Below are 10,501 nucleotides of genomic sequence, written 5' to 3' on the forward strand. Positions count from 1 at the left end.
ACTTAACCACTGATTTCTCTGATTTCTCTCTTTTGGAAGACCAAACAAAGTAGTTTCGTTTTCACAACGAAACACACAGCGTCTCCAGCGTCTCCACGCGGCAGCAACAATACTACAGCGAGAATCAAAGTTACTCCTTCTTTCTTTGCGTATACATTTGGGCGGTGTTATGCAAATCTTCCCACACAGTGACGTAGACATGTGAGGGCGTGTTTGAACGAGGCGTTTTAGGAGGGCGTGGACGAGTCTTAACTTTTATAAAGAATATCTCTTTGGATTTGAGACTTTAGTCTTTGCAACTTTAGGGATCTTATCTATTCACGAACAGCTTGTAACACTCCAAACAGAAAGGAAAACTTGAAATCGCATCATATGACCCTGGGGAAGACTGCTGATCTGACAGTTGTCCAGAAGACAATCATTGACACCCTTCACAAGGAGGGTAAGCCACAAACATTCATTGCCAAAGAAGCTGGCTGTTCACAGAGTGCTGTATCCAAGCATGTTAACAGAAAGTTGAGTGGAAGGAAAAGGTGTGGAAGAAAAAGATGCACAACCAACCGAGAGAACCGCAGCCTTATGAGGATTGTCAAGCAAAATCGATTCAAGAATTTGAGTGAACTTCACAAGGAATGGACTGAGGCTGGGGTCAAGGCATCAAGAGCCACCACACACAGACGTGTCAAGGAATTTGGCTACAGTTGTCGTATTCCTCTTGTTAAGCCACTCCTGAACCACAGACAATGTCAGAGGCGTCTTACCTGGGCTAAGGAGAAGAAGAACTGGACTGTTGCCCAGTGGTCCAAAGTCGTCTTTTCAGATGAGAGCAAGTTTTGTATTTCATTTGGAAACCAAGGTCCTAGAGTCTGGAGGAAGGGTGGAGAAGCTCATAGCCCAAGTTGCTTGAAGTCCAGTGTTAAGTTTCCACAGTCTGTGATGATTTGGGGTGCAATGTCATCTGCTGGTGTTGGTCCATTGTGTTTTTTGAAAACCAGCGTCACTGCACCCGTTTACCAATAAATTTTGGAGCACTTCATGCTTCCTTCTGTTGACCAGCTTTTTGAAGATGCTGATTTTATTTTCCAGCAGGATTTGGCACCTGCTCACACTGCCAAAAGCACCAAAAGTTGGTTAAATGACCATGGTGTTGGTGTGCTTGACTGGCCAGCAAACTCACCAGACCTGAGCCCCATAGAGAATCTATATGGTATTGTCAAGAGGAAAATGAGAAACAAGAGACCAAAAAATGCAGATGAGCTGAAGGCCGCTGTCAAAGAAACCTGGGCTTCCATACCACGTCAGCAGTGCCACAAACTGATCACCTCCATGCCATGCCGAGTTGAGGCAGTAATTAAAGCAAAAGGAACCCCTACCATGTATTGAGTACATGTACAGTAAATGAACATACTTTCCAGAAGGCCAACAATTCACTAAAAATGTTTTTTTTATTGGTCTTATGAAGTATTCTAATTTGTTGAGATAGTGAATTGGTGGGTTTTTGTTAAATGTGAGCCAAAATCATCACAATTAAAAGAACCAAAGACTTAAACTACTTCAGTCTGTGTGCATTGAATTTATTTAATACACGAGTTTCGCAATTTGAGTTGAATTACTGAAATAAATTATCTTTTCCACGACATTCTAATTTATTGAGATGCACCTGTATATTGCTTTATTTTAGTTTTAGTTATTTTAGTACTTCAAACTAATCTTTTTATTTCTAATTTAGTTTTTTCATCAAATATTATTTATATTTGATTTCAGTTAACGACAAGAATTTTTATCATTTTTGTTAACAGTAATGGCATTGCTCTAAAGTCACCTATTTCTTGGTGTCTTTTCATGCACATGTACTGAACGCAATTATTATTATGCCTAATGACTTTTTGATTACTAACACACTGTCCCTTGTTGGACATTTACAGTGAATTTACTCCAGAGTGGTAATTACATTTGAGTCTCTGCTAGAACTATACTGCCTGATAGAAATTAAAACGTTTTTTGGCTGTGTAACTGTGATGAGGAGGCAGCTCTCCAGCTGGTCTGCTGTAATAATGTCTACAGCTATAGCCACTCTACTCATGAGTACTTCAGTTCACAGAGTAAGAGAGGTCTAGTGCAGTTACAGTCCACACTTGCCAATTATGTTAGTTGTTTTGCGGTGCCATTTCAGTAGTTTGAATGTAGTTTTAAGTTATCAATGTCTTCAGATCCTGCAGCTCTACACGGAAGACAGTGATATTGATTATTTTCTCTGAATGTGTTGAAAAAAACTGTAGTTTTTATAAAGGGGTCAGAGAAGAGGCAGCTTGCTCAAAAACGAAAATCTCTGAGGAATACATATATGATTTGTACTATTAGATACTGTTTTCTATTTTAATATATTTTAAATTATTTATTTCTGTGATGGTATAGCTGAATTTTCAGCATCATTACTCCAGTCTTCAGAGTCACATGATCCTTCAGAAATCATTCTAATATGCTGATGTGATGCTTAAGAAACACCGTGTATTTATAATGTTGAAAACACTTGTACTGCTTAATATCTTTTGGATTCCATGATGCATTTTTGATGAACAGAAAGTTAAAAAGAACAGCATTTATTTGCATTAGAAATCTTTTGTAGAATTCTAAATGTTTTTATTGTCACTTTTCAGCAATATAATGCGTCCTTGCTGAATAAATGTATTAATCTTAAAAAAATCCTACTGACCCCAAATTTTACAAAGATGGACATTGTTTTAGAAATTAATCAAATTTAAAAAATATTTTTTATACATTCATTTATAAATTAGCCTCCCCTATCCATTGGGTTTTTTTATTCATGTTTCTGAACACATACACAAAATATTGTGGGAGATCATAGGCAGCGAAAACAGCACACATCTCTGCTCTCTTAAAAATCCAGCCAGATCAAGGAATTTCAGCCGACATGATGTTACACAAACATTGGATTTAGATGTGCCATGTTGCCTTCCTACCTCCGTATGTTGCCTATGAAGGCAGCTTTTATCAGCTTTCAGACACAGGCAGAGAGGGAGTCTGAAGGAACTCCGATCATTCGGTGACACCTGTTACATTGTGCAGATGATTAACCTTCACAGGTGTGAAAACACGGATTGGTTTTCTTTTTTTGAATACGCTGATGCAAAGGTCACCAGTAATATTCAGTAATTTTTTTAAGAATCAGTACAATACAGCACGCAGCTGATGATTTAGTCTAAGTTTAGATTTAGATGTAGCATTTTCAGTGCTGCTCTGGCACATATGGTGCAACCATGTGTTTTTCATGGATGTCTTTTTCCTGAATGCATCAGCTCTCTCTGTGACTCACTCAGCCGACACATGGCGCTTTGTGTCACACAGCAAGCGCCGTTAGACAGTTGGCCGGAAAACTTATGTCTTATCAACCACTGAAACAAGTATTTGTTTTGCAAGTTTGACAGTTTGCAAGGGTCATGTCAGATCTAACTTTTAAACATTTTCTTGTTTTTCAGAAGTGCCAAACAGAAAGGACTCCTTCAGAAAGAGTGCTGACTCTTAGAGAATTGGAAGCACGTGAGTGTCTAATTGCTCTCTGAGTGAGCCAGACATTATCCTTATATGGTTTAAAAATGCAAAGGCTTTTGTTCAAAAGAGGGTTTGAAGTTGAAGTCAGTAAATCCAGAGACTTCCCACACCTGTTTAATGACCCTTACCAGCTGTTCTGTTGGCCGTCTCAGATATATGACTCCTAGAGTAGGACATCAAGTCTTCGTCTGTGTCTCATACTGTAACTAGTGGAGCCACAAAAAATGTCAGACATTGTACGTTTAGATGTAGAGAGAGCTATTTCTGCTGTTGCCCTGAAATTCAATGATATATTTTTATTCTACCCAAGTTGTGGCATAACCTTGATAATGTAAGACTGGAGCCTTTATGAAGATTAAATATTAATTGCCTTTTCTGTACATGTTTGTCAGATCTGGACAAGCTAGATAATGAGAAGAATGAGATGAACGATACAGACATTGCTGCACTACACCACTTTTACTCCAGACATCTCGATTTTCCTGATAATGCAGCACTTACCGAACTCTTCGCCCAGGTGAAGTCAACTGATTTCCATTTACACATAACTTTGGAACTTGTTTTTCACTAAATGAATATAGAGAGGAACTATCATCATTTTCTTTTATATAATTTAATGGATAATGAAACAATGCATTAAAGCAAGGAATAAACAGAAGTTTTTGAAACTAATTAATTTTTTGCTACTGAATAAAAAGCCAAATTAAAATAATCACATTGCTGCTTAATTTTTTATTGCTATCAAAGTCATGCAAACTAAGTATTATATGTATTAAATTAAGTTTTATATTCTATTCTATTCATTATTTAAGGTATGAATGCATACCTTATAAAATAAAATCTTTTCTCAAATATAAAAATTACATTTCATACTAGGTTTATTTTAAAGGGAAAGGTCACCCAAAAAATCATTTAGTCAGCCTGTAAAAACTGTAAGACTTGCTTTCTACTATGGAACAATGGTAACCCAACAATATGATCTTTTATGTTCCACAGAAGAAAAAAGAAAAAAAGGAGAGTAATTGATGACAGAATTCTCAATTTTGGGTAAACTTTAAAGAGAATGGCAGAATCTATTATTTTCACTGTATGAAAAAAGATGTAATGAAAGTAAACAGTGACCTTGACTGTCATTCAGTCTAGCATTTCTTTTCATGTTCCATGGAAGAATGCAAGTATTATGCATTTTGAAAAATCAAACATAAAATATTTTTCACTCCAATCCATATACTCCATTCGTGGAAAGTTCCAAGTCTGTGTGTCCATGACATTAATGCGGGGAATTTTTCGCGCACCTTGACCATCTCACCTGCATGCTAATTCCTCCATTTCTACACCATAGGTGAACTGTAATGGCTTCACCATTGAAGATGAGGAGCTGTCTCATTTGGGTTCTGCTGTATTTCCAGAGTAAGGTTCATAGAATTCAAAACCATTGCATTGATCTCAATGTTAAGTACTTAATAGTAATTGAATGTTTTTTGTTGTTGTGGTTGTTTGTGATAGCGTTGCTCTGATGAACCACAGCTGTAGTCCAAACGTGATTGTGTCGTATAAAGGTACTGTGGCCGAGGTCAGAGCCGTGCAGGACATCAGCCCCGGAGAAGAGGTGAGACGAGCCACGCCATGAACATGAGGCATTTTAAAAGAACATTATATCACTATTCATGAATAATATGTGACTCAAATTATACGCTCAATGTAAGGCTCAATTTCTGCTGAAAAGCAACAGCTCTTCTGTCTTTACTTACTGGCCAGACCTAATATGATTTGCCATTGTGTCACATTCAGGAAGCCTTTGTTGTTTATTATTTGCATTATTTGCAATGCCATTACAGCCATTGTCATTCAATTGTAATGTGAAATGTAAAATGCTTTGTAATACTGTCAAGTCTGTATTGAATTTCCTGACATCTATCATCTTATAAGTATTGTATAATCATCTCATTACTAATTTAATTGCGGTATATTGTGTGACAGTCCTCTGTTTCTCTTGAATAGATCTTCAACAGTTATATTGACCTCCTGTATCCAACAGAGGATCGAATTGAACGGTTGAGAGATTCTTACTTCTTCAATTGTGACTGTAAAGAATGCACCTGTAAATCAAAGGTGAGTGCCATTTTAACCCTGTAATAAACAGGTTTTCAGAAACGTATCGCATGTAGAAAGGCATTGAAATCATTATTTTCAGTTTGTTCCACATTTTTTTTTTTGTGCATTTTGGAGCATGGTAAAAATGTGTAATAACGGTTTGAATAAAAATGAATAATAATAAAAGAACTCAAGCTGATATGTGTGGAATAACAACCTCTTATTTTTTTAGGACAAAGCCAAAATGGAGATCCGACAAAAGCTTAGCACACCTCCAGAGGAAGAGGAAATCAAGCAGATGGTGATGTATGCCAGAAATGTAATTGAGGAGTTCAGAAGAGCAAAGCACTACAAAAATATCTTTCATTGGCCTTTTCTCTTTTGTATTCGTGTGTGTGTGTGTGTAAAGGTTTATAGTTCTGTGCTATTGCGCAATATTTTGAATATGGGACAATCCAGAGGCAGTGGGATATTTTTAGTCTCTACTTGACGAAGCCATACTAGCCTTTGGGATATGTTGTGTCACATAACATACACTAGTGTTTTTTACAATTCCCAATTGCTTCTGAAGTCTGAGAAAAGGTAGACCGAAGCAGATCAATAGTGTTAACCACTTTGTCTAAGACGGCATACACTAGCATTGAACAGTTTGAGGTCGGTCTATGTACAATTGAGGTCAGAAGTTCACATACACCTTGCAGAATCTGCAAAATGTTAATTTTACCAAAATAAGACCCTGTTCAAAAGTTTACATATACTTGATTCTTAATACGGTGTTGTTACCTGGATGATCCACAGCTGTTTTGTTTTTTTTGTGATAGTTGTTCATGAGTGCTTGTCTGCCCGCTGTTCTTCAGAAAAATCCTTCAGGTCCCACAAATTCTTTGGATTTTCAGCATCTTTTGTGTATTTGAACCCTTTCCAACAATGACTCTATGATTTTGAGATCCATCTTTTCACACTGAGGACAACTGAGGGACTCATATGCAACTATTACAGAAGGTTCAAACGCTCACTGATGCTTCAGAAGGAAAAATGTTTCATCTTATATATATATACAGTATCTTGAAGTGGTGGTTTTGTGGGTTTGACTAAAAGTTCCTTGACTGCTAAGTACCCCCCAGTGAACTGCTGGAAATCTGTGAACTAAGCCTGGAGAAAATGGGTTCAGTCTTTGCCGAAACCAATGTGTACATGCTGCACATGATGTATCAGGCAATGGGAGTCTGTCTCTATATGCAGGATTGGGATGGAGCAATGAAATATGGCGAGAAAATTATCCAGCCCTACAGGTAATGCTGGGTCCAGTGCATTTCCTCTTAATGTCTTTTTACATTTATTTACATTTTAAAAGTTTAATAATAATGACCTCATAGTGTGTCCACTTTATTAATAGTATTCATTGTACATATCTTTCTAGTGTGCACTACCCTCCTTACTCACTGAATGTGGCTTCTATGTACCTGAAACTTGGAAGATTGTACCTAGGACTTGAGAAGAGAACACAAGGAGTTAAAGCTTTAAAGAAGGTAAGGTGTTAGCGGTGCTAATGTAATAATAATAATTCAGTAGTAGATGTGGGTGTCCCTTTTTAAATCTAAATGCAAAATATTAATCACTGTAGATATTTTGGGACACATTTAGGCTTTACAGATTGTTGTGGATTAATTTGTCACAGGCTCTTGCAATCATGGACGTTGCCCACGGTAAAGACCACCCATACATCACTGAGATTAAGAAAGAAATGGAAGAGCTGAAATAATGGCAACACATGGAGGAATATGCATCTGACGCTGGCATGTGTCTTATACCTCTCCTGGGAATATTAAAACAAAGTGATGTCAAAATTGTCTGTTCATCTGAGATGTCATTTAAAGGATTTTTTGGTTTGTAAATAGATGGCCTGAGTCTGAAATATTTTGTTGCTTGTATTGTCTGCAATTTGAACAAATGTGCTGCACTGTTTTCTGTGAAGAAGGGCTAAGAATTAAGAATCATATCAATATATGCCAGGTTTTTAAACAATATTTTGCCCTCATGTAGCAACAATATTCTTGTTTTCAATAGCTAACGAATGTAAATCATTTATATATTCTCAAGGCGAAGTACTCGGATCACTGATTCTGTTTTACTTGTCTGTTTGCATGGATATTGTTTTGCGCTGATGAAAATATATCATGGATACTGTTGAGAGATATTGGACTTCCAATCAATCAGTGCATTTCATAGTGTTACTTTCATTATAGCTTATTTGTTTGTTAAACGTTTGTTTGTTTGTTTTAGTATTGTGCAAATTTGGCAGGTGGCATGGGCAAAAAAATTTTTTTTTTTTTTGTAGTAAGTATGCAGACTACCACATGCAAAATTTTAATGTGACACTAAAGTAATAAATTCCTTAAGACAAAAACTGACTTTATGGATTACAATTTATTTTCAACTGTATAAAATCACTTTTTAGTGAAACAAACTATGTAATTAAGACATGGTATTAACCAGCATCAAAATAACACATTTATCTTTGTATCACTAAATACATCCGTCTTGTAATCATCATCTGATCATCTGCTATTGTTTTTGTCATAAGTCTCTACATAAGCTGTGCTGCATCCCTGGCAGTAACCATGGTGATGAAATCCATATATGGCTCTCATACCATCTGTTATGACCCAGAGCACGTGTTTGGCAGAGCCCTATGGAAGCAGTATAGTGCCATTCATCTCCCCACAGATCACTGCATTCAGGAAGACAAACGGGAACAGAAGTGTAACCATTCAGACGTGCATAACAGCACGGGATTAGAAATCATTGCACATAATCACAAACCATATGTGGTGCATTTATTATTATATATTATTTATTTTGCTCAAAGCCAACAATAATACAGACAAGAACGATTTAAAAAATGTTCCTTTAATAAATAGGAATATTTAAGAAAGAGGATGAATTCCTTTGATGCGTTTGTCTTCCAAGTGTGAGTGTCAAGTGTCTCGTCAGTTGTCTGCAGTTTGGACGAGAACTAAATAACTGATCCACCCTATTAATTTCAGTTCCGAAATAATTAAATAGAAAACAATGGGTGGAGTTAAATTCGAATGGATAGGAGTGTCCAATCAGAGCTCGATATGTTCTTACGTCATTTGTCAAACGCGCCAATGACGACGCTGCATTCAGTCAACAAAGATGTTGAGCTTTTTGAATGTTATGCTCTAACACAGTGTTTCCCAACCGGGGTGCCGCGTGCCGTCTGTCGAGAGCAGGGGTGCCGTGTAAAAATCCTTTTTTAATATTTTTAAATTGCTAAAATTTTCAAAAAAGCATCTATTATATAATATCCATTTCTGATGTCGCCAATAATTAGAGATGCACCGAAATTTCGGCTTCTGAAAATTAGTTCACCGCTCAGGTTTCACGTGATGTGACGCTCTGCGTATTATCCCACTCTATGCGTGTGCGCTCCAAAGTTAAATATCTTAACACTACTGTTAGACCTACCTGAAAAACTAAAAAGCAATGTATTTAATTCGAAGGCCTGTCGTTATTTTTTATTTGTGCTGTAAGGTCCACGCACTTAGCCCAAGGAAGGTATCCAGTGGTGGATGAAGGTTACTTGCATGTTCAGTCTTTTCAGCGCGCAGAGTTATTCAATTTAGGTTTAACTCAAATCTGACTCCATTTTATTATCTAATCTGACTCCATTTTAGTATTACCTCGAATTTAGGTTGAAAGGCAAATTGGTTGTTTGTCGGTCTCTAATTATTCTGACATTTGATTATTCTAGTTAACTCTTTACTTATATTTACTCGTTCATTAGGAATCTATGTCGCTTAGGATGCCTCACGGCGGCCGCTATGCGTGGGCTCCACGATCACAAAACTCACCAGTCTGATCCTTATCCAGAGGTTTGTGGCTAATACTATTTAATATACCTTAAATAGTAGGTCTGTTTAGCCCCCTACAGTTACCCATGTAATGCCCAAACATTAATCAGCGGTTCTGCTAGACCCTCTGCCTAGCCCCCGATAGTTAATATAACTCCGTACAACTTAATTAACACTCCAAATATTAATCAGCGGTTCTGCTAGACCCTCTGCCTAGCCCCCGATAGTTAATATAACTCCGTACAACTTAATTAACAAAAAATGGGGGTGCTGGGGGTGCGGTGTTAAAAATAAATGAATGAACAAAATATAATAAAAAATAAATAATATTCATTTTATTAATTTGTATATTCATTAAAATTCATTGAAAGAAAGTAGCCTAAGCCTACAATGACAAGAAGCAACGGTTAAATGTGAGTTAAGTTTAATCAAATTGACTGTGAAAGTAGTTTAAACTGATTAAACTTATTAAACTGACTTAAAAATCATTTGTTACCATGATTTTTGGATTAAATTATAACCTGTAACATGTCTCTGCCGTACCCAAATTAAGAATTAACAACAATTTCTACAGACAGCAGAGAAAGAGCAAGAGCGTCTACCTCAGCAGCAACAAATCTCGCATTCTCACATCTGTAGCGCTTAGTTTGATCTTTAACGTTAGGTCTTTCCTATTCCTGAAACAAAATTAATGCTTAAGGTTGATTCAATATTACTCTTAATGAAACACACACACACACACAACATCAACAATGCTGCAATGACAAAGTGGCTTACATAAAACTTTAATGAAGCGAACAAATAAGACCATGGAACGTCTGGGTATGCAGGTGCATATGGGCCCGGGCAGTTTGGGGGCCCGCCGAGCTGGGGGCAACGAGGGAACGAATAGAGCCCTGCATGGGCCCGGCCCTTGTCCAACAGCTTTATGAGAATTCTCGGCCCGAGTCCGACTGGAT

The 10,501-nt window shown here is 37.1% G+C and overlaps 1 protein-coding gene across 1 annotated transcript in view; it reads left to right on the forward strand.

The window, feature by feature from the left end:
* LOC107733184 (N-lysine methyltransferase SMYD2-A-like) overlaps nucleotides 1-8,060 on the forward strand; it is a 16,879-nt gene extending 8,819 nt beyond the window's left edge. The window contains exons 4-12 of the mRNA XM_016544732.1: nucleotides 3,498-3,558; nucleotides 3,963-4,087; nucleotides 4,913-4,980; nucleotides 5,077-5,179; nucleotides 5,572-5,682; nucleotides 5,897-6,020; nucleotides 6,782-6,956; nucleotides 7,085-7,193; nucleotides 7,343-8,060. Coding sequence (XP_016400218.1) covers nucleotides 3,498-3,558; nucleotides 3,963-4,087; nucleotides 4,913-4,980; nucleotides 5,077-5,179; nucleotides 5,572-5,682; nucleotides 5,897-6,020; nucleotides 6,782-6,956; nucleotides 7,085-7,193; nucleotides 7,343-7,426 — 960 coding nt within the window. The 3' untranslated portion in view covers nucleotides 7,427-8,060. The remainder of the gene's footprint in view (nucleotides 1-3,497; nucleotides 3,559-3,962; nucleotides 4,088-4,912; nucleotides 4,981-5,076; nucleotides 5,180-5,571; nucleotides 5,683-5,896; nucleotides 6,021-6,781; nucleotides 6,957-7,084; nucleotides 7,194-7,342) is intronic.
* Nucleotides 8,061-10,501: the final 2,441 nt, after the last annotated feature.

This window comes from Sinocyclocheilus rhinocerous, unplaced genomic scaffold, assembly GCF_001515625.1.
Source record: "Sinocyclocheilus rhinocerous isolate Xijiao unplaced genomic scaffold, SAMN03320098_v1.1 scaffold8, whole genome shotgun sequence".
Lineage (NCBI taxonomy): Eukaryota > Metazoa > Chordata > Actinopteri > Cypriniformes > Cyprinidae > Sinocyclocheilus > Sinocyclocheilus rhinocerous.